Source organism: Watersipora subatra, chromosome 11, assembly GCF_963576615.1.
Source record: "Watersipora subatra chromosome 11, tzWatSuba1.1, whole genome shotgun sequence".
NCBI lineage: Eukaryota > Metazoa > Bryozoa > Gymnolaemata > Cheilostomatida > Watersiporidae > Watersipora > Watersipora subatra.
This window is the reverse complement of record NC_088718.1, coordinates 27582669-27607101: the sequence shown is the minus strand read 5'-3', so window position 1 is coordinate 27607101 and position 24433 is coordinate 27582669. Positions and strand designations below refer to the sequence as shown.

Below are 24433 nucleotides of genomic sequence, written 5' to 3'. Positions count from 1 at the left end.
TCTCACATATTTTGTAGAAAGCCGCCATTAAAAGCGCATAAGCAACCAGCTAATCTTTGCCCTTAATTTAAAAATATTTTTGTTGTCATAGAAACTCATTAATAACCTTTCGGCTTACCTAGTTTTACCACCGCAGGTGTATCGGCAAACATGTCTTCGCATGATTGAACAGAAATCTGGCTGGAACAGGTACTAGTCTATGCATACTAATTGAAACACCTCACTAGCGTTTCAACTTGCTCACTACCTCCACTTAGGCTCTTCTCAACATGAATACTTCACTCCACATATTTATTTCAACAGCACTTCTGTGCCTTTTACAGACTCAACTCTCGGTGAGTTATAATTCAGTGTTCATTAACTTGGAGTACTTAAGGTAGTTGACAATGTGTTTTGCAACTGTTGACTGCATTTCTGATTTCTTCTATAAACTTATTCGCTTAATCTTATGTTGCAGAATGCTGAAGAAACAATCAGCCTTGGAAGTCTAATAAAAGTTGAGTTGAACATAGAAGATGTATTGCCGCCATTTCTGACCAGGGTGAGTTGTTTTGTTTCTCTTCAGGAAATTCCTAAATCTCACTCATCTAAATTAAACTTACACATCTTTTCTCTAAAATGTTTTATTTGTTGTAGTTATTAGGAACCCTGACTATACGCTAGAAGTAGTTATTAGGAACCCTAACTACATGCTAGAACTTCAAACCACAGTTTAGTGTAATAGCTTTTTACCTTTCTACAAAACTTATTCAGATTTTCAAAGCTCAAGGGTTGGACGAACTTTTGGCACAAAAAATTGAGGGCAATCTTGGAGGAGGAAATTTTAATTTACACGAATCCGCTAAAAGGAAAACAAAGCCTGTACCAACCACTACAGCTGTACCAACCACTACAGCTGCACCAACCACTACAGCTGCACCAACCACTGCAGCTGCACCAACCACTACAGCTGTACCAACCACTACAGCTGCACCAACCACTACAGCTGCACCAACCACTACAGCTGCACCAACCACTACAGCCGCACCAACCACTACAGCTGCACCAACCACTACAGCTGCACCAACCACTGCAGCTGCACCAACCACTACAGCTGTACCAACCACTACAGCTGTACCAACCACTACAGCTGCGCTAACCACTACAGCTGCATCAAACACCACAGCTGCACCAACCACTACAGCTGCTCCAACTACTGCTTCTGCACCAACCACTAAAGCTGCACCAGCCACTACAACATTGCCATCAACCGCGAACATTCAAACAACCACGTCAAACCAAGAAGGTGAGAAATCCAACACACTAAACTTGTATTATGGCCAAGTAAAACTTTCTATAATTCGGTGTTGCTGCCCAGTCCTTAGACTTTATTTTACTTTGGTTGGCATATCACAGCTTAATGCATGAAAATGCTTTTAGATTTTATGTTTTCTGCCTTTTAAGTATTTGTGGTTTCCTTCATATGGTTCACTCTAATATCCATCATTGAAATCACAATAATAAATCTAGCCATAAGAGGCAATAGCATACATGGGATAAATAAATCCAGTAATAAAATACATTAATTAACATTCAATAGTAAATCAATCTATAAAAACCCCTTGTAACAGTATTCAGGAAGTAATATTGCAATACATTCTTTAGCAATCATAAACAAATCTAAAAAGGAAGCAACAGCAATGCAATTTTGCAGAGTTTTTGGTAGTACATAGTGCAGTACATAGCTCAGTACAGAGCGCAGTACATAGTGCAGTACATGATGCAGTACATAGTGCAGTACATAGTTCAGCACATAGCGCAGTATATTTAGTGCTTGACATCGTGCATGACATATTGCAGCGCATAGTGCATTACCTATGGCAGTGCAGGTGTGCAGTACATAGTGTAGTGTATGGTGCAGTGTGTAGTGCAGTGTGTAGGGTAGTGCATAGTATATGATATAGAACGTCTAATCTCAGGACAAAAGCTTTAGAAGCATTTTGAGTTTCTAATCAGATGGGTGTTTGAGAGGCTGGTTATCAGGAACCAGACAGTGTCGTAAGTTCGAAACCAAATACTTTGATTTTGAGCTTGCACAAAGAAAAGAGGGTTTGTGTGTGAAGTTTACATAAAATAGGTCACAAAGTGTGGAAAATCATAGCATTTAGGATTTATGCATATTAATAGCAACATATGCAAGCAATGACAAAATGAGTTTTATTAATGGAAATTCGATGACTTGAACGCATACCCACTGTTAGTTTGAATTATACTAATACCCTGGTACTCTAACATATCTTCAGAAATCATCAGGTATACAGATGAAGTGCCGAGAATTGAGTTCGAATCTTGTAAGATGCGATCTTTTTTCTAGCCTCCAGTTTTGGCTTCGGAGGGACGCATGATTATGGCTCTCATTATAGTAAAGGTTTGTTTACAAACAAACCTCAACACATACAACTGTCCTATATTGGAGCAGGTATTCTATAAGAACATGTTTCAAAACCTGAAAATATTAATCCAAACTTGAAGCAATTATACACAGCATTCAAATCAACTCATCATGCAACACTCAATGAAAAACTAAATGTATGCCGAAACTAGATTTAAAAATGCCAAAAAAATGACAAACAGTAAAAAAAGGTTTTGATTGTAATTGCATTGAATTTTAAGGATTTTAAGTACAGTCAAACCTTGACATGTGAAGCTAATGCTTTCTGTTGTATGCTTGGTATGTCATAACTGTCATATATGGTTATCAATAATTTTTATGAGAATGCTTTGTATTTTATTTGTTTTAGAACAAATAAAATACATTGAGTACTCTAAGCAATTATATATAACATTGGAACTAATAGATTATAAAACTATGTAAAACACTAAATACGAAAACCTAAACATTTTGTAAGAAACAGAATTAGAAATTAATAATAAGTAAAAAATATTTTTTAATTTAACATAAAACTCATGAATACAAGTGTAGACTCAGCAATGCATAAGTTTGGTGATGATTGAGTAAGTCACAACTTACTCTAAGTTAAACTAGGTACAGCTTGAACTACATTAGTTTATATTGTTTTTTATTTTTACAATTTATTTTCATCATTTCTTTTACTTTTGCATACTAAACTGGTAGCTTCGATACTCTTGCATACTAAACTTAAGCTTCGATAAAGTTGTTAAAAATTTATTTGTATTTTGAAACAAATACATGCTCAAATTTGTAAGTCGAGTCAATCGAAGGTCAAAGTTTTTGCTGTATCTTATTATGGTATAGCAACACATTCAGTGCTCCGTTTACCATTAGCTGATCGCTTGCATATAAGACCACAAAGTCTAAGGCCACAAGGCCAGTTGACTGCGTAAAGGAATGCGACACCTACTCAGTTTAACCGCAGCTCTAATTGACACAGTTTTTCACCCGGTGCACCGCCTCATTGCCTCCTTGATGAATCTATCTAACCATTAATCCTAATAAATGGCTTAGAATCATAACGGTTATTAAGAGTAAAGATCTACTCTGTCCTATCTTGACCTAGTTTAGCGCAGTCGTCCTACGCTTCAACTACATCCTGTTAGTGCCTCCTGCTTGCTTTGCTGTTTTTCCTCAGCATGTTCCACCTCTGAGAAGCCTTGGCCTAGTGGTCTAACAGGTCTCATCTGAGGATGGCTGGGGTTGAATTCCCAAAACAGGCCGTTGATGGTGACAGATATGACATCCAGACTTAAGTTGTTCTCTGCAACTGGGCATGTCTCCAGTCATGGTTCCCTTGCCACAGAACTCAGACATGTCCAGCCAAAACTACAGAGCCATTGTTTGTGTAACATTGACTCTTTAACACAAACATAGCAGACAGCATACTACTCATGAGATACATACATACATGCTGTAGCATTAGTTCAACGCTGGGATCCAACGCTGGGATCCAACTCTGGGATCCAACTTTAAATTACTCTCTGCAACTGGGCATGTCTTTAGTCGTTGGGGTTTTTTTACCATTGGACTCAGACATGTACAGCCAAAATCACAGAGCCATTGTTTGTGTAACCCTGACTCTCAGAAACTACACACAGCCTCTGCTAGCAGTAAGCTAAGCAGACATTACACTCAATCTTTGATTATTGCAATCGATAAGGCATTACTGAATTTGAAATTTTTATACAGTTTGAGTTTTTAATATTTTTCAAAGCTTTTTGTCATCTTGAACAATAAAAAACTAAATTTTATTTAGACACTTTTGAATAAATATATACCATCTCCAAAATTCTCATTGTTATATTAATCACACGATCAACCTTTGTGTCAAAATGACTTTGTATTGATTCTGAACAAAATCAAAGTACTTTTTTCCCTAAAATCATTGCTGTATAAAGATTTTTGTATTTTTATCAATGGTGAATAGATTTGTCTTCATTTTCTTATTCACATGCTGCTTTCTGCAGAAATCTTTTATAATCAAACCCTTGTTAAAGTTATCTAAACATATTTCTTCATATGATGAAAAATTCAAAGCTTTACATTCAAAATCTAATTTCATTCTGAAAATCAATCGACCCAAACTGATTAGTTCATTATGTGATATTACTTACCCTTTCAAGCTCCTCCATTCATTCTTAATACTTATTCAAGTATCAGATAAGGTGCTTCAAGGTGTTCAAACAAGAGAAACTTGGGTTTGTCACACTTTGATATCGAGTCGTATGTATTAAGATATGGTGATTTCGGCAAATCAAAAATAAACAATACCGTCAGAAAAAATTATGCCAGTACATTCAAAGGCGATTCATTTGTAAGATTCTTCCTTTAAACATTTAATAAACTAGAACCCTGGTATTCTAGTGCGCAGAGAGAAATCATCAGGTGTGCCAATAAAACCCAGAGAATAACTATGTGCATAATCATTCGTACATACTGTAAGGCAAATAATTAGGGCAGATCAGCGTGCTTGTTGAACTACTAAACCTTCTGTCATGAGTTGGAACTTTGCAAGAATCAATCTTTTACTCCAGCCGTGGGTTCGGACAGACAGACAAACCGAATCAGCTCTTATTATATTAAGACGAGCTGAATGCACGGGTAATAAAATAATTACCCAATGAATTTGAGTTACTTGCTTGATTAGCTAGTACGTGAGTAGAAGTAAATAACAGATTGTAATAATAGCCGGGTTTGAAGCCAGCTTAATAATCGTTACATTACTGGTAAAGATCAGCCGCGCTAGCAATAACCAATGGGAATTTCTCAAGCGTTTGAAACGTCAGTAGTTTAACCAATGTATTGAATATAGTCGGTTTTATTATTTGCAAAGGTCAGTTGGACACCATAGGGTTTTGGATTATCTCGCCGGTCTGCAGACCTGAAGGTTCTGAGTTTAAATCCACTTCGCGGCGGATTTTTCATTCTTAAAACTTTATCGCTATAACAGGGCAGATGGACAACAAACACTGAAATTTATATATATGTATATATATAAATATATATAATATATATATAATCTTATAAATATATATATATGTATATATATATATAATATAAATTGGAATAAGCGATAGTCATATTTCACATATTCTAACAAGTTTAAAATAGTTCTAATGAGCCAAATCGGTCTACAAGTATGACAAATGAGGTATATTTGGCAAAGCCTTACTTGAACTATTTTTGTCTGTCTTATGCGTTATGATGTTTATGGTCTTTATAACTTGCAGGTGTAGAAGAGTCTACAGAAGATCCTAAGAAGGAATTGCTGTTAGAACTGGAAAGGCTGCTTGAGCACTAATTCTAGAAACTCATGAACCTGATTGTTAACTTGAATTTTAAAGCTTTCATGATGCATCTCTCTCCTTTATAGAAAATTCTTTGGCTCATTTTTTTCATTTCTAGTTACATTTATGACTTGCTTCTTTTATATTCACAGGGTTATATGACTTGTCTCTTTTTTTCTAGAAGTTTCTATACTTGTCTCTTTTTCTTCTAGAAGTTTCTATACTTGCTCCTTTTTTATCTCAAAGTATCTATAATTTCTTTCCTTTTAGAAGGTTCTATTTTTTCTTTTTTACTTAAAGCTTTTATGACACGTCTCTCAATGTTATACACTAATGTCTTATTTCTTTCCCTTTCTAGAAGCTTCTACAACTTGTCGCTTTCCGTTTTAGAAGGTTCTACAACTTGTTTCTTTCCATTCTCGAAAGTTCTTTTGCCTTTCAATTGCTTTTCATCATTAGAAATCAAAATCGTAGAGTGAAATAAACGATATAATTTTCTGAATAGAATACCGAGGTAACACTTAATAATAACATTTTATAATAACCTATAGACACAAGTAGCATAAATGGAATGTATCAAACTTCATCTGACTCTGGTAATCAGTTTGGTATACCATCACGTTTAATGCAGTTATCTTAAACTTCATATTTTATGCAAAGACTAAGTAATTTTGTATGCATATGTACATACGAAATTGTATACATTTTTTAATTTGGTTATGGATTATCAAGGTGACAATTTAATAAATTTTGAATGCATGCACATGTATAACATTTACATATTATGGTCATAACTAGAAATCACAGTTTAATGAGGGCAAAAAGGTTTATAGCTTTTTATTTCATACGAGATCAGTAATTTGGGTGGAATTTGTTTCAGTACAACCTGCTTACTTGTCTTGGTATAGCTCACCTAACAATAAGTTCATAAATTCAAATTTTTCATTTACTCTCACTTTCTTGACTGACTGGGAGCTGACATCTTGAAGCGCAGCAACTTATAATGAAATCAGTTTTCAGCTTCTACAACTTAAAGTAAATTCTAACTTTTTGTTACCATTACAGTGATACTAGAGGAGGTCATTAAAACGAACAAGATTTTATCGATGTAATGGTAGAAATTATTATAGATAGCTGAAACTTGTACTCACTTGCTATCACTAGCATCTCTGCAAATTACTCATATACATATTGAGGGAGTTATGAGCTCCTACAACATGCTTTCAGCTGCTGGGTATGACAACCAAACTAGTCAAGATATTGTGGACTGTTTGGCTTTAATTAGTTTTACCAAAAAATTATATGTAACGTTTTCCAAGTCTTTAAGAATCTTTCCTGCAACTGGTTGAGACCGTAGTTGTATTTTGAGTCATGACTAAATATGCATCTACATGTTAGTCAGTTACAACAACATTGGTGCTCCAAATTACCTAAATTTGATGACTCTACCGAGATGCTAGGTAAGTTGAAACTACAAATAAAAGTCTACAATGTTGAAGACCCTCACCCTAAAACTTTTATAAAGTACAAGCAGTTTAGAGAGTAGACTAATGGTGCTAGAGAAGTGTACATCACAGTGTCTTATGGCGCTGTCAATAAAACATCACGTCAACTAGTCTATAGCTGAAGGGTTGAACCAGAACTGAATCTAACAATTACTTGTCAGTATTCACTGAACATGATGTCTCTATGGCAAGCAGTGGGGAGTCCATAAACTTTGAAAATTAATGCATATCTATGGCGATGTTGTCCTTAAAGATGTGTCAGTGAAGCAGATGCATACCAAACTATCATATAGCAAAGGTATATCAATATAGAGGTGTGTGCATGCTAGTGTTGGACCGGTATCTAATTTAGTGCCGGATCGGATATCCTTGCACATTTTTATCAGTTTTTCCGGTATCGGTATCCTCGGTATTTACCATCTTCGGTATCCTTTGCCAACAAAGAAAGTTCGGTATTGTTGGTACTATTGTTTGGTATGTGGTTATCAGTGTGTCTTTAAATGGTTTAAACTTTAAATCATAACTGTCTCGAACAATCTTTATCGTTGTGCAAAGAGTAGCCTGTGTAAAAAAACATTCTTTAGTCAGCAGTATATTGTTAAGAGACTCCTTGTTTTAGAAAGCCAAAAAGAAAAGAAAGATGGAAATATAATTTTTATGATAGGTGTTTTTATTGTTTATTCTATTAAAAATAATAGTTATTGATACAAACGTTATGTATAATAAAGAACAGATAGATAATGGCAATGGGCTCTCTTTGTTAAATATACTGAAACAGTTTAAAAAAATCTTAGGCCTACTATCACATATTGTAATCAGGTAATGTAATCACATAATTATACGCAGTCCAATTAGAGTCCAGTCCCGTTAGAGTCTTTATACGTCCTCTCATCTGTGTAGAACTCCCAAACCTTCGAGGCTGGTGGCATTATAAATGTAACGAAATATAATAATAGATACAGTAAGCGTGGAAATTTTCGTTGAATTTGTTCGCCAATGCGTGCTGAGATTGGCATGTTCGACGTGAAGCGTTTTAAAAATCTCTCCGGATATCCGTATAACCATATACCGGTAGGCTTTTACGGATAAATACCGATCACATCAAACCGGCCGCGGATACCTAGCTGACACCAAAAATGTTTGATTTCCTCGGATACCGAGAATCCCTCGGTATCGGTAAGAGTGGATAACCCAATACCGGCCCAACACTAGTGCATGCCCGATTGTCATTGATTATAGATATATGCGTAACCTCATTTGCATCTGAACACTGTGTTTAAGTAAATGCTAAAGATATTTTATACTTCAACAAGAGTTGTTTTAAATGCGCGGGAAGGTTTTAATTACATTTTATACAAATCGAAGCGCAAAAACATCAAATAGGAATAAGAGTAAGACAACTCCAGCTACATGTCCGTTTATGACAAATTAGCTTTTGCTTTGGTCTGCTGTTTACTTTTGTATGCACTGTATATTTAAAATCAAGTGTGGCACTTCATAGACATTGAAATATATTTCATTGATGTACTAATTCTGTGGCGCAAATCAAATCATTACGCTTCTGAAATTAAGGATGAAATCGCTTAGATTTAAAATACAATGAGCTTCTATAAAAGATGTATTGCCTTCTATTTTCATAAAGAGCCATGTAGGTTGGTGACATTTGATGTATGTATGTTATGTACTTATCATGCAAGTGTTCTATACATTGAGTAATTAGGTGCACATTTGATAATGTAAACATAGGTTTGTGTTAATTATTTGGAAGAGTAAGAGAAGAGTTGCATTAAACTTTTGGAGTTGTTACTCTCCGGAAGTTGTCTCGCCATCAATTATCTTAAAGTTATTTCAGCAGTAGTTACCTTACTAACAGTTATATTACTAACAGTTATCTTACTAACAGTTATCTTACCAATAGTTATCATACTAACAATTATATTACTACCAGTTATCTTACTAACAGTTACATTACTAACAGTTATCTTACTAACAGTTATTTTAATAACAGTTACATTACTAAAGGTTATATTACTAACAGTTATATTACTAACAGTTGTCATAGTAACAGTTATACTAATAACAGTTATCTCACATACCTTTATCATTCTAACAGTTATATTACTGACAGTTATCTTACTAACAGTTATATTACAAACAGTTATATCACTAACAGTTATCTCACTAACAGTTATCGTACTAACAGTTATATTACTAACAGTTATCTTACTAACAGTTATATTACTAACAGATATATTACTAACAGTTGTCATACTAACAGTTATATTGCTAACAGTTATCTTGCTAACAGTTGCATTACTAACAGTTATCTTACTGACAGTTATTTTACTAACAGTTACATTACTAAAAGTTATATTACTAATAGTTATCTCACTAACAGTTATATTACTAACAGTTATATTACTAACAGTTATCTCATTAATAGTTATAATACTAGCAGTTATATTACTAACAGTTATCTTACTAACAGCTATATTACTAACAGTTATATTACTAACAGTTATCATACTAACAGTTATATTACTAACAGTTATATTACTAACAGCTGTCATACTAACAGTTATAGTACTAACAGTTATATTACTAACAGTTATTTCAGTAAAAGTATGCTGAATGAGCCAACATTAGAATTGTAAGCACATGAACTGCAAACATTTTCTAACCTCCAATTTTGTTGCGCAAGCCAAGCTTGCAGACTTGTTGGAGTCTTTGCAATTTTCAAATATGAAGAAGCTTTGTGAAGTTCATTTTCTCTTGAATGCTGATCAAACTAGTTGCTCTAATTACAGAGCATGTTGCATGACCGAGATCTTAAAGTATAACAAGCATTTTGTTACTTGAGTGACACAAAAAATTGGCACTGAAATCTTTGGCTTTGTTTTCTAAAAGTTTTCTGATCATGATTTAGCACTTTTCATAATGATTATACAAAGCATTGATGTCCTATGGAAGAATGTAGTAACGATTGATATGCATCTGCTACAGTTGCATGCCTTTATCTGTAGATACTTGTCATTCTTGGCAGTCCTATTACCAGATTTCACAATTCTGAGCATAATAACTTCTCTTTTCAGCTGATTAGATGCCTATCCTTTTAGAAGTGTGTCAAAAACTTTCTTATCAAATAATTTTAAATGGAATTATTAGAATTGCGCAAAGCAGCTATGCAAATTTTATCTGATGCTGGCTTCTCCCCCTCTTAGATCTTGTCGAGTGCAACAAAACTCGGTCAAATTTTGTCTAAAGTCATAGTTGAACTTTTTGGAATATATGCAATCTTTTCATCATCTGTATTCTACCTGGTGGTGTGATTAGGAGCTGACCCGGTTGCATTCCACACTGTTACAAAATGTTTGTAGATTTTTTTTAGTTATTTTAATGTTACTTCAATCTACTATATTTTTCAATTTGCCCATCTTGTATAGCCTAGGCTCCACACCATAAGTGCTTTCAGTTTCCTTTGCCTTTGGCTCCAGCTGGTGTAAAACTCGGTTAGCCACATTACTTTATTACTAGTATGCTGACAATCCTTTGCTTAGTGATAGATCATCATGTGTAATATGTATGTGCATAATTATTCCTAAAGTGGGAGGTCATCGAGTCGTTCAGTAGGTAGTGTGTTGGTCAACCAAGCTAAATATCAAAGTTTAAATCTACTTGCAACATTATTTTTTTTGACATTTCAAGCAAGGCTGAAGACAGACGGACAGATGAACAAACCGACAGACGGACAGACAAACAGACGGACATGGCTGTTATTTTAGTAAAGAGTGTAGTAAAGATTACTAATTTTTTTTTTTACAAGTCCAAAAAAATTTCAGTAGGTTTGGAATATCAGAGACTCTTTCGGCACATGCCTCTTTACGTTTATTACAGACCATAACCTGAGATCTTTATGAGCATTTCATGTTATGTTCTTAGGGAACAATAAACTATGGCTGGCTCAGCATCGAATAATTGAACTCAATATTTTTGAACGATTATTTAAATTCTTTTCTCAACCAAGCCTAACTCGAAACCTTAGGGGATGAAAGAGTTGCATTAACAAATGCATTACGAACATAATATAGGTTATAAACTTAGTCATTAGGTCATCGATAGAGAAAGTGTCTGCGCTGCCAGTTTGTTTTGGACAGAATTTTTGACACAGCCTCTGTGTTCTCTTTGTTATATTTTTATTCACACTTACTTTTATACCATGCACAGCCATTATGTGATGAATTGTAGGTTTCTGTCTGTTTTCAGCCAAACATCTTATTTCAGTTTTTCAAGACTTTTTGCATTTTTTTGGGATTTATTCTGTGGTGTTTTTCACCTTTCTCACCTTTCTTCTAAAAGATTAATTTACAGTCTGTACTGCTAAAAAGTTTATCAATTTGACCCTAAAGCAGTAAACATCAATAGTTGTCAAATTTGTAAATTTAGAATTAAGCCCTTATATGAGAAAAGGGAATTTCTACCCTAAGTAAAAATATTTTGACATCTGATACAAAATTTGAGCAAGATTTTGTTTTGATTCAGGGTAATTTTCAACATCATCAGCAATTTTTTGAAACTTCTAATTTTTGTAGGTAAACAAGAAAAACTGATAGAAATAAAAGGCCTGAATACAATAAAAACATACACATTGGAAACTAAGTAACTTAGGCTATATTTAGTGTAAGCTACAATTAATGACACAGTGTATTTCTGTGACTCAATCTACTACAAAACCAGCACATCACTCAGTCTACACTTCCTACACTTGTCTCTAAACAGAATAAGAATAAAGCTTTTTAGAATGAATATTGCTTTATCAGTTGGAGTTATGATTATAATTTGCCATTTAGAATTTATGTTTTGCGTAGCTTTAAGTATTTAGCTAAAGATGTAATCACATCAAACTCTAGTAGACTTTAACAGAAAGTAGAGATATTGTTGAATCATTTGACATTTTGCTCATTGTTCAAAGTGATCTGACTGCCAGGATGTTTCAAGATTAAAATCTGCCAAACTTAATTGCAGGTAAAACTCTCAGAAGAAAAAGACTTGCGTAGGCTTCCAAAAAATGACGTCAACAGTAATTTCAAATGATATAAAAAATATTTTTACTTTTTGGGAAAATCTCCTAGAATTTGATTTGATTACATCTTCAAATTCACCTATAATTAATTTGTTTTAATTTTCTATGTAATTATTCTAATATTTATTGGTTGGTTTTAGGCTTTGAAAAAATTAGACTTCTCATAAGGCTTCTCATAAGGCTTCTCATAAGACTACCTGTGATAAGTCCAACATAGCAGCTATCAGAATTAATTAGCTTGGTACGCCACAGTTAGACTGTACTTTAATTGTCCAATCATAATCTTTCTTTCAAGCGATCACTACAGTTAAATGATTGTTCACATTACATTTATCATATTTATATACGCTTCAAGATAAATAATTTGTAAACGTCAACTTAAAATTAACTTAAATAGAAACAGGTGCACAATATGAGCTGAAGTTTTGAGTGCATATACTGTATTCATTTTATACTTGATAAAGTTTAAAGATTTCAGCGATTTCTTAGTGAAACAATTGCTTGCATTTGGCCAGAATCTATGATCAGCTCAAACATTCTACCTTCACCAGAGATGGTCATGTTGCTAAATGTTTTTATGAAACCAATTCATTAGGAAAATATGTTTACATATTTATAATCTTTGCAAAGTCTCACGTGTAGACAATTAATTATGCGCTCCTTCTAAACAGAAATGCAGTGAGACAGGTGTGAGCTTAGTACATCCATTTTTAGTCTGAAGTGTAAAAGCCAAAAAGCTTTGAAATCATTCTTTCACCAAATCTGCCAAATCCTGTTCACAAAGATGATATCAGATTCGTAAAGCGTGACAATGATAAGTGCATTTCAATTGCTTTCCAAGACCAACATTCAATGGTCAGATGAAATCAGATAAGTTTATGATATGAAATATGAATCTCGGTGAGCTGCAAGACTGGAGGCTATATAAGCTCTTACATACACTGGACCAAAACAGATCTGAAACAACTCGTATAGCGAAGACGTAGTCAGAACAAAAAGGTAATGAAAATCAAGAGTTTACAAATATTTTGTATTTTAATTACATAAAATAACTAGCAATTTATTTAACTTATTCGTCATATTTATATATTATTGGTTTATTTATGGTCATATTTATATATTATTGATTTATTTATCGATCATATTTATATATTATGGATTTATTTATTGGTCATATTTATATATTTTGAGTTTATTTATTTGTCATATTTATATATTATTAGTTTATTTATCAGCCCTAATTATAATTATATTATTGATTTATTTATCTGTCATATTTATATGTTATTAGCATTGAGCCAGGCAGTGCAAAATTTTTGTTGTTTTCAACACAAATTTATTCATGACAAAAATCCATGAACAGAGTTTGTTGAGAGAAATTGTCCTCTTTCGCTCGCGAAGAAGAACTCTTGAGTTTTCAATCGGATAGATCGTGGCGCATTTACATGAAAAATAAAAACTATATGGTTGCCAATTGAGCCTTGCATTGCTTGAAGAGACAATTTAATTAATGTCTATATTATTTCTTTATTGCAACAGTTTCAAGCAAGACAAGATCAGAGTTTCATAATACAGCGGATAAGTGAATAATTAATAATAATAAATAATAATAGATTAAATAATTAACTCTTTTTTTATTTTATGTGTCGTGATTCAGTATATAAAAGTTACATCACTGTGTATCATGCCTGCTGGGTTTTGCTTTACCGACCTTTTATCACCCACTCTGCCATGCTTTGAGGTGTTATATTTAGTCCATATTCCATACTCATCTCATAGACACCTCGTATTGTAAAATCTTATGTTGAAGTTGTATAAAATTTTGTTTATTTTGTAGCCAACATGTCTTCACAGCTCAGTTTCTTTATGCTTGTTTTGTGCATTGCTGTCGCGGCAGCAATCTATGAGTCCGATGGTACAGCAGAGGGCTACAGGCCACCCAGTGACAGTAAGTATATTAGTCTTTACATATCTAGTATACATTTGATAGCATGCCACGCAAACCTAAACTAGTAAATTAAAAACTAAACTAGTGTTCAGAACCTGTTAGCTGTTTAGTTGCTACTGTCAAATTCTACTAAAATTGCAATGCAAGTAGAAATGCTAATGATTTCAGCGGTCACATTTGTCTACCTTCTGCATTAGCCAATAAAATTTATTGTGGAGCGACACAGCTTCATTACTAGTAAATAGCTCTGGAAACAGCAAAAACTTTTCAAAACTAATTTTGGTAAGCTCTAATTTTGAAAACTTACTATATTACATGCTCACACCTGCGCATGTATTTTTACCTGTACATGTAATTGTACCCGCATGTGATTTTGTTCCTGTGGATGCATTTGCATCGATGCTCGCTATTGAACCTGTGAATGACTGCACACATACTTGCCAAGTAGTTGAGAAAAAAGCTGGAGATTGACGGTAAATGTAATAGTTGAATCTGAAGCCTAGATTTATTTGTGAAGTTTTTTTTTTCTTCATTGATACCTACATGTACGTACATAGGAGGCCCTTCCACGATTTTATTCAATGTTCAGGTGCTGTACTATCAATGTGAGGTCATGGTCGTTTGACAATGATATGTCACAGCTCTATGTATAATCTTTCTTTATTGATAAAAGCTGTATAGCAAATCATTAGACATCAATGTTGTTAAATCTAAATAGCCCAGGTTTTATGGCAAGCATACGGTTGAATAGCGATCTGTTTCATTTTTGCTAAATGTGTATGATGATGCAAGCTCACAACTAGTAAACAAAGTGGAAACAACGAGTAAAAAAATTAAACCACTACTTTTATTGAAAAAGCTGGAGGAAAACGAGCGATTTTGTGAAAAAAACGGAGACTGACTTAAAAAACTGGAGGGTCCTGGCCAAACCGGGAGACTTGGCAAGTATGACTGCACAACAATGTGCTGCAGCAATTGAAAGCAGAACTGCAGAATCATGTCACAAATATTCAGCAAGCTAAACAGAGTTTTGTCTTTAGATATTTTACATAATTTATGTCTTTCTGCTTTAGCTTTCATTATTTATTATGACTAGCTCTAACAATTCTGTAGGAGTCTGTGAAGAAAATGGAAACAAGTACGCTATTCTGCCTGGCACCATGTGCCAGAGGTTTGCCCAAAGGATGTCTAATGGGCACTACGAGACGCTAACATGCCCTGGAAACCTCAAGTTCGATCTCTGGCTTTGCACCTGCAACTACCCCGCGGAAGTTGATTGTGACATCTAACCTCGTCGCGCCAGATGATGGACCGTTCCTATGGCATCACACTGACTCCCTATCTAATCCATTCTTTCAGGATCTTTATGCTTTTGTATCAATTTATGAGCCAGAAATGTTTGTCTTTCATAACAGGTCATCTTTCAACTAAGATGGCAGCATTTTACTAACCAAAACGTATTACAACTATTTTACTTGAAAAAATAAATCATAATCACTTTTCAAACAACTGTTTTGCATGTTGAATAGCTGATAGCACGGCTAGGAATGACAACTCTATCATTTTGATATATTGTATTTTACTTAATTGGCAATAATTTTATTTCAAACAGACTTGTTTTAAATCCTGGCATAGAAAAACTCTAATAAGCAGCAGCTAGTCAATAAAATAAAATATGTGGTTAACAGGTAGCGTTTGAAATATCTTTCCCTGTTAAGAGAACTGTTAGTGGCACATTGTTAAGGAGCTAACAATGGTTTTTCAAATAGTTGTTGTAGGTTGTATGCTATTTTTATATCATATAAGTTAAAATGAGTTGAAAACCTTTCAGCTCCTTAGCTGAATTATAGTTTCTGGTAGCCACTTGTACAGTTCTTTACTATAAATTATCATTAAGCCTGGATTTCTTCCATTTTTAATCAGATAACCCATGTGTAGATTTTTAACACAAATTGCTACACTGTTTTCACAAAAACTATTCATGAACACGTTCATTGGAGACAACTGTCCCTAATACATATGCAGGTGCATTCATGAATTCTTAATCAGATAGGTGTTTGAGAGGTTGCTTCGCGGGAACCAGAGAGACTTGTGAAACCAAATATTTCTGGTGACCTGGTGGGAGCATGGAGCATGGCTGTGTGAAGTTTAAACAAAATCGATCAAAAGTGTGAAAATGCATAACAGACTAACACACAGACACACAGACAGACACACATTGTCAAAGTGGTGTTTAGTAACAAAGATAAAATAGCTAAACATTTTACAGCTTTTGTAAAGAACAAAGACCAGATAAGTCAGTAGCAATGTTCCTAATAACGATCAGAAAACCGCCATGTTAGTTTATGCCATATCAAAAGTTTCAACAACCCATTTTTATGGCCAGATGTGTGAATGGTTGCCTTGTATTTGTAAGGCCAGCAGTTTAAATCCTGTTAACTGCCATTTGTGATGGCAAAATTTTGTACTTCGTACATCCAAACAGTTGTACACACTTAATAAAATATCACTTATAATGTTAATTTACTATGTGTTTCAAATAAACTGCTACTGGTATTTACATTAGTGTGCTGGCAGTCCAGTGTGAAAGTAAAGCACACAGATTAACCATGCAGCAGTACATTTATTCCGATATTTACCTACGGTATGTACCTACGGTATTCTCACATGGTGAAGAATGTGTGATTAGTCCAAATGTTAGAGAATTAGTGCCTTCATGTGGAAAATCGTGAGTTCAAATCTCACGTGATCCATTCTTTTTTTTCAAATTCTAACAATTGCTTTGGACAGACTGATGGACCGACACGATTATTATTATAGCAAAAATAATAGTAAATATTTAAAAAACATTAGTTAATATTTCATATAGTTCCACGACCAAACGAGCAGATGCGAAGTTTGAGAGTTTTTATGTGCACACAACTTAGGAAAATTATTCATCAACAATGAGACGAACCCTTGTTTTGAAATCTCATCAACAAACTTAACCATCGTTTTGAAGAGTCATCAAAGTATAATAACAATACAAAACACATTTAAGCCTATTTAAATATGTTACCAAGTTTTTGTAAACCGTCGGCATTATCTTAAAACTTACCCATCTGATCGGATTATACACAAATAGACAGATTAGTTTGGACGAAAATCGCCACAAAACGCTTGAAAAGCTTGGTTTAATAAAAGTTAAGACCGGCCTACAATACGCCAATAAAGCCGTGCGACAGATAGTAGAACTATTTAGCAGTGCGCATTTCACCAGTCTATGGCATTGTTTGCTTGTAATCAAATTTATTTGAAGGTTTTTGTAATAAACATAGACCGTTTGAGGCGTAGACCGAATTACAGGTACGAAATTGTGGTACACAGTTTATTAGCCTATGTTTTTTGTCCATTCACTGAAGGTTTCATTATTTAAAATGTTAGCCAAAATTCTTTACAACTTATGTACAGGCTAGGGCTGAACTACAACGCCCCTTTATGACGAGAACATTCTTAATTTTGCTGCAGTTTGCAGAAAACTTTCAGACACGTGAATGCTCAAACTTGCTTTCTGTTAAAGATAGCTATCAAAACCATTCTACATTCAACACAACCAACTTTCAAACTGTGTATAGTACACAGCAGCTTGCCATTTTACTTCTAATTTTGCATTTCAAAGTTATAATAAACATATTTCCTTATTGTTGTTGAATTACATACATTACAGTAGATTAGGTCTACAGTTTAAATTAATATTTTTTTATCGTTGTAAAACAGGTTTGAGATAGTAGTAGATTAGGTGTGATTGTTTGTGTGATTAGGTGTGATTTATTACTGTATTAAACCAAGCTTTTCAAGCTATTTCTAGAACATTTCTACTTCAAACGAGTCTCATTTACACTATACTCTGTCAATTCCTGCTGAGAACTACTTTTTCAACAACCAACAGTGCCCTTTCTTTTTTCCATTATCACCTTGGCTGTATGACAGTGGAATTTCTAGTTTATATTTAACCCATTTTATCATGTTGCATGCCAAGTTGTTTACAGAATAAGGAACATCAATATTATTCTATTGTGTCATTACAGTGCGGTATGCAGTGCATTGCATTACAACCTTCTAATACACAGTATTGCAATGTAGGGCCTATATTTACTACCATTGCAACTGCGCTCCTCCTGCAAGCTGCCAACTCTTCTCTGTGTTGCATTTACTTCCATGATGCATTACCTGAAACCCAGCCATTCATGTGTACTGCAAGTGTGCATTCTTCAAAACTTGAAACCACATGTGTACTGCAGCTGTGCATTAGTATGAAATTGATACTGTAGATCAACAGACACTGCTGGCTTCTCAAGCTTTTCCACTACATTGTACAAAACTGTTACATGCAATGTTTACCAAGCTCTAACTCCCGGTGTATTTCAGAATAGAGAAGAGGTATTATCACCAATCTAATGAAATTGGGTTTGTATATTGTATTTTCATCAACATTATATATTAAAAACAGAATAAAATCTCATTTCAAATCTACACAACACGTACATTGTGATCAGTTTGTTTGCCCATTCCTCCTTGTTCACATCTTGCAAGTGTGTTGTGAATGCAGCAAAGTAAACTCAATACTTGATTTTGGGATGGGTTTTCTCGAAAAATGTGCTGAGCATGTATGTACAGCACCTGCTGGTAGGTGCGTGTAATGCAAATGTTCCTACTCTATCTAGCACTGCGAAGTTCACACTAGCAACTCTACCACTGCATCCAGTACTGTATACTGCGCAGCAGGTAACACCACCACTGTACCAATATTGTTTCCTGCGCATTATGAAATAGCTGTATTCCATGTATAATACCTACTGGGCAGTAGTAAAGGCACGCAATACAATTATACTTCGTACTGCATGGCTGTGACATGCTTACTTTCCTGCAGATGTAATGGCAGTAATGGTAATGTGATGGCATCAATAAGGACTTATCAATTCGCAGTTAAGACTTTTTTCTAAGGTTCACAACCCTGCCAACCCTGCCAACCCTGTATGCAGTTAATTTTTTTACTTTTTTTAATTTTTTAATCTTTTAATTTTTAATTTGTAATTGGTGCCGTTGCCTCTACCCTCATATCCTAAGGCAATAATGCGACTTGATCTAAAATTAAGTTGGCTATTCATTTCATTTGAAATAATAGAGTAGTGTTATCCCACTCAGTGCATGGTTTGTTTGGTTTTCTTCTATTATATTCAATTGTAGATATTGAGGGGCGCGGTTAGTTTGAAGCCTTTGTCTTCTATTAGCAAGGTGACAATTGAGGCTGACGCAAAAACCATTGTTTGTGGCAAAACAGCAATCGATGGCACCAAACATGATATTGGTGCTGTCAGAGAGGTTATAGTTGGCATCAAGTGAATATATTTTCTTAACAAGAAACATTCAATCATACTTCTAAATTTTTTAAAGATTGATTATAGTTTGTAAAATGCTGTAGGAGTTTTGTATAATATTATCTAATAAAGCCAATTGATTCTGCAGATTTCAACCCTTAAATAGCTTGGCTTGTCAGAGTTGATGGGTTAGCATTAGGTGAGAACTCATTCTTAGAAAGGTCACTAGTAGGAACAGAAAGTGCATTCAACCTAAAATAGCTCTTTCTAGCATATTAATCACGGCGGATTGGTTCTGGTCTTTTATCTAAATAGTGTGAGTAGCTGTTAATTGTTAACATAGTTGATAACTATTAACAGTAACTGACTTACAACTTTCACAACGAATAAAAAGTAGCAATGAAGCGTATGAATAGTAAAACAGCAAGTATAACCTTACAAATAGAATAAAAAACATTGCAGTATAATCTGATGACCTCAGTAGTTACGAATCACCGTGTAGTACAAACAATGTCAAGTTATAAAAAAACAATTATAAATTTGTCATAATATATGAACATATAGTAGTTCTGTCCCCAAAAAGAAATCGTCTAAAAATAACAATGTGCATTCTGAAGAAATCATTCGAACCAATTTCCCATAATTCTATTGTAATTTCTTGTAACTCATCCTTTGCTGGTTATCTAGAAACCAAAATTGCACTAATATTTTGATTTATTATCTGTTTAGCTAGTTTCTGAAAGAATAACCACAAACCAAAGAAATTTAGATTACAACAAAATATTTCTGGAGTTGTTAAGCCTCTTTTAAAGAGGGTCAACAACTCCAGAAATATTTAACTTTTCTCCCACAACTTCATATTTTACACTCTTGTGAGTGGCAGTGCATACCTACTGTTGACCGCAGTAAAAGATATGGTTTGTGGGAGGATTTGCGGATGACCGATTATCTAAGTCAACCAAAGTGCTTGTGAATGTATAAAGACAAATAACGAGCATATAGCAACTGATAGAAAGAAGTTGTGTGCTCATAGGAATCAGCATCCTATGGTTTAGGCAATCTTGGAAGTCTGGGTTCTTGGAATGGCTCATCTCTTTTAGTTGCATCAGATGTGGTACAGATGCAGATGTAGGTGTTGGAGAATTGTGCAGCTTCATGCTGCTTTTAATAGGAAAATAGCTATTTCTGTCTATGAATAACTGTAGCAGAAGTTGTAGATAAATTTGTGTTTGCTCCCAGGGAGTGTTGCAACAGAAAAAAACATTTGTGGCCATTATTTTGACAATGGACTACGAGTTCTACTGCTTCTGAAAGTATCAGCAAAAAAGCAGCAGTTACCTAAATTAGTACAAGATAGTGAAATGTGACTACTTTAAGATGGCTTGTTCAGGTCAGTAGTTGTCAAATTGTACCAATTTCATATATTTTAAATAGAAAAAATAGAGTTATATTGTTAGAGTGACTATTGTTTTACTCTGAAAGTAACTCTATTGCATTTCATAACTAGAAGTGCAATTCTTAACCACTGTGTCGACAAGAAGATTTTACCTAGATAACGTCGCCGTTGAACGAATGTGTACAAGTTAGTAATTGGCATATGATACGACGTGCTTTGGACCATCAAATGGGCACCCGCTTTAGACCATCAAGTGAGCACCTGCTTTTGACAATCAAATGAGCACCTGCTTTAGGTCATCAAATGAACACCTGCTTTAGATCATCAAATGGGTACTGACAAGTGAAAGCTAAATGCCTAGATGCACTATATGTGTTTTAGGATATAAATGTTGTATATATACTTATTTTATATTATTGTTTGTGATGTCTATAATTAATACAGAGATTTTAATTACTAATTAAACATTCTGTTCGTGTGCTAGTAATCTTTTGTAACAGCTATGAAATAATGAGCTTCAACAACAGGGAAGTAAAAGCTAAACCGCAGTTACCTACGTAAAGCCAGATATCTTACGGTACTCTATAAGAACAATGTGTCCGCTTAAAACAATAGGAAATAAGTATCTACATTAGGGACAACGCTTTAACTTCTCAAATGATCGTCTAAACAGAAGTTGTTTTCTTAAAAGCACAGCTTTTACTGCTGTCTATAAGTTGCTAAATGAAAGTAAATGCTTCATCATTAATTGCAAGTAAACTGTTGTTTTGTAATTACATTTACACTTACATGTATGTATTTGTGTGGTTTTATCTTCTGTGTGTCGCATTTATTGTACAGGTTACAAAACTCTCCTTAATAAAAACACAGTACAGAAGACTGTTGGCCAACAATAAATCCATTTCAGCTCAACATGCATGCAAGAACTGTTTTAAATTTCTATAATTTACTAAGTTAAAATATTGTGTAGCAATACTAAAAGACAATAATGCTTCTATAATGTATATTTATATTGATCTATAATATATATCTATATTGATCTATAATATATATCTATACTGATCACAACAGTATATATGTATCTATAAAATGCAAGAAAATAATTTTAACTCTTCTAAACGAAAAGCATGAAAAACAATAGTTAAAATTCTAAGCTCAGATGTTCGCACTATCATACTCCAAAATTCTTTTTATAAATTATCAACAGTCCAAAATTATTTTTATAAGTTAGCAACAGTCCAAAATTATTTTTATAAGTTAACAACAGTCCAAAATTCTTTTTATAAATTAACAACAGTCAAAAATTATTCTTTATTTGCACTACTTGATTTCTATTGCCATGCTACTTCTATTGATACATTTATTGGTATTTTTGATAGCTCTATAGACAATTTGTTTCAATATTAACGCTCAGCGCTCTCTGTGTATGCATCTGTTTGTATCCTATTTTATTGACTTATTGATATGCCACCACTATTGATATATTAATTACAAATGTTTGTGCTGTTGATATATAACTGTTACTTGTCACATATTAGTCTGAGTTTTATTGCTGTCATATTTCCTTTAATCTGTAGTTGGTATTTTTATATAATTATTAAATTGGTATTGTTCCTTTATAGGCGTATTACATTGATTACAGTCGTAACAAACATTATGTAATACATACATACATACATACCATATGATATAAACGGTGACCCGCAAACAACAGGTTAAAATTCAATTGCTAAAAAAGGCCACTGGTGGTGACAGGAAGGAAATTCAACTTTGAAAATTGCCTTCATTCAACTAGACATGTTTCCGGTTGTCACGGTACCCTTGCCACTGGACTCAGGCATATTCTGCCAAGATCACAGCACCATTGTTTGTACATTGATGTTTTTAAAAGCACACATGTTTCTATGCATACATACATACCCTCTGCCTGCAGTAAGCTAACCAGACATACGCAATCTTTGAAGGATTGCTCAGACACAATGTTGCGTATAACACGTGTAACATTTGTTAATATATTACCTAATTTAATTGTCATATAAATTCTTTCATTATGATTGTTCGTATATCATAAGTATTTGGAGATGACAAATGGGCAATCTGTGATAAAACTAATGTTCTATAATGGTTTACATAGGTTATAAACAATAAAATTGATGAACCATAAGGTTGTTGAAAAGCCTATTAAAATGTGAAACTGAATCAAAGTGTTTTATCCCATCACCTTTTATAAAGACACGTTGAATCATAGATGTTAATGGGCATTCAATAAGTGAAGACGTACCCTAGGACACTTATATTTTGTTAGTATTTAGTTTCGTGAGTAGCATACAGAGTAAAATTTCACTGCTACTGAATTTCGCAGCTCTGATGAGTGCGAAAATATGGTGATATGAACATAAATGCAGTGGAACTAACATAAATAAAATTCCTCAGGTCCAGTTCCCTGGTAAGGAAAATTTTTTAATTTGGGACTAGTTTGTATGTGTGAACCGCAGGTAGAAATGTGTAGGCGAGAGTGATAATGCAATTTGATCGCTTGCTGCCATTTGTCTCTTGGACTACCAATGGTGTCTAGGTCCCTGCCGCCGTGACTGATGTGGTACCAATATTAGATCTCAAGTATTCATAGCACTGCGATGGCCATGGCTCAGTTTCCTTGTTATTTTAATTTGCTTTGACACGCTGCTCAGCCGATGTATTAGTTATAATGAGTTTAGCAGAAATTTTACATTGAGCCCAGCCACAGACAAAAATTACCTGCATTTCTAATATGACGATTTTATTGTGGATATCAATAAACAAAGCTATTTAATTTCGCGTTTTTGCTCATTCATTATGATTGTTTAGTTTCGCTCATAAAATTTTCACGAGAGGATGACTCCGCGAAAATGCGAAAGTTAGATGACGCAAATACATAAGTGTCCTAAGGTAGAATTACGCTGTTAACCTATGAATAGCACAAGATGCTTTCAAATTTCACATGCCTGTAAAGTATTCATATTGAGTGTATTTATATTATATTTATATTGTATAAATTTTTGTATTGTATTTATATTATAACAGTTGGGTTCCAATCACCTCTTACCATTCAAGAAGGATTACAGTCATTGTGACACTCAAAGTACCATATGATATGTGATTATTTAGTTGTTGCAGCCTCAGCGGCAGTCAGTAAATTTACTATTGCTGGTGTATCATTAAAAACTATAGCCTGAGATCTTTGTAAATAAGTAAGATTTGTAGGCTACATTAAATGGCTGCTTTCTGTAGAACAAATATGCTCGATGAATGCTAAGATGTTTTACAGGGTGCTCCGATGTGTTATACTATTATTATATTTCTATTAATATAATCTAATATGTCATAATGTTAACATTAGTATAATGATTATAATACATGTATGTC

At 33.9% G+C, this 24433-nt stretch overlaps 1 protein-coding gene across 1 annotated transcript; it reads left to right on the top strand.

Moving 5' to 3' along the window:
• Positions 1-224: 224 nt before the first annotated feature.
• Positions 225-6505, top strand: LOC137408278 (hepatitis A virus cellular receptor 1-like). Its single transcript, XM_068094735.1, has 4 exons — positions 225-335; positions 458-541; positions 754-1285; positions 5686-6505. Exons 1-4 carry the CDS (start codon positions 270-272, stop codon positions 5754-5756), a joined length of 753 nt encoding a protein of 250 aa, XP_067950836.1. The 5' UTR covers positions 225-269; the 3' UTR covers positions 5757-6505.
• Positions 6506-24433: the final 17928 nt, after the last annotated feature.

Coding starts and splice junctions, on each gene's coding strand:
- LOC137408278 (XM_068094735.1), top strand. CDS start 270: ATGAATACTTCACTCCACATATTTATTTCAACAGCACTTCTGTGCCTT. Junction 336..457: donor TTTTACAGACTCAACTCTCG/GTGAGTTATAAT, acceptor CTTATGTTGCAG/AATGCTGAAGAAACAATCAG. Junction 1,286..5,685: donor AACCACGTCAAACCAAGAAG/GTGAGAAATCCA, acceptor TATAACTTGCAG/GTGTAGAAGAGTCTACAGAA.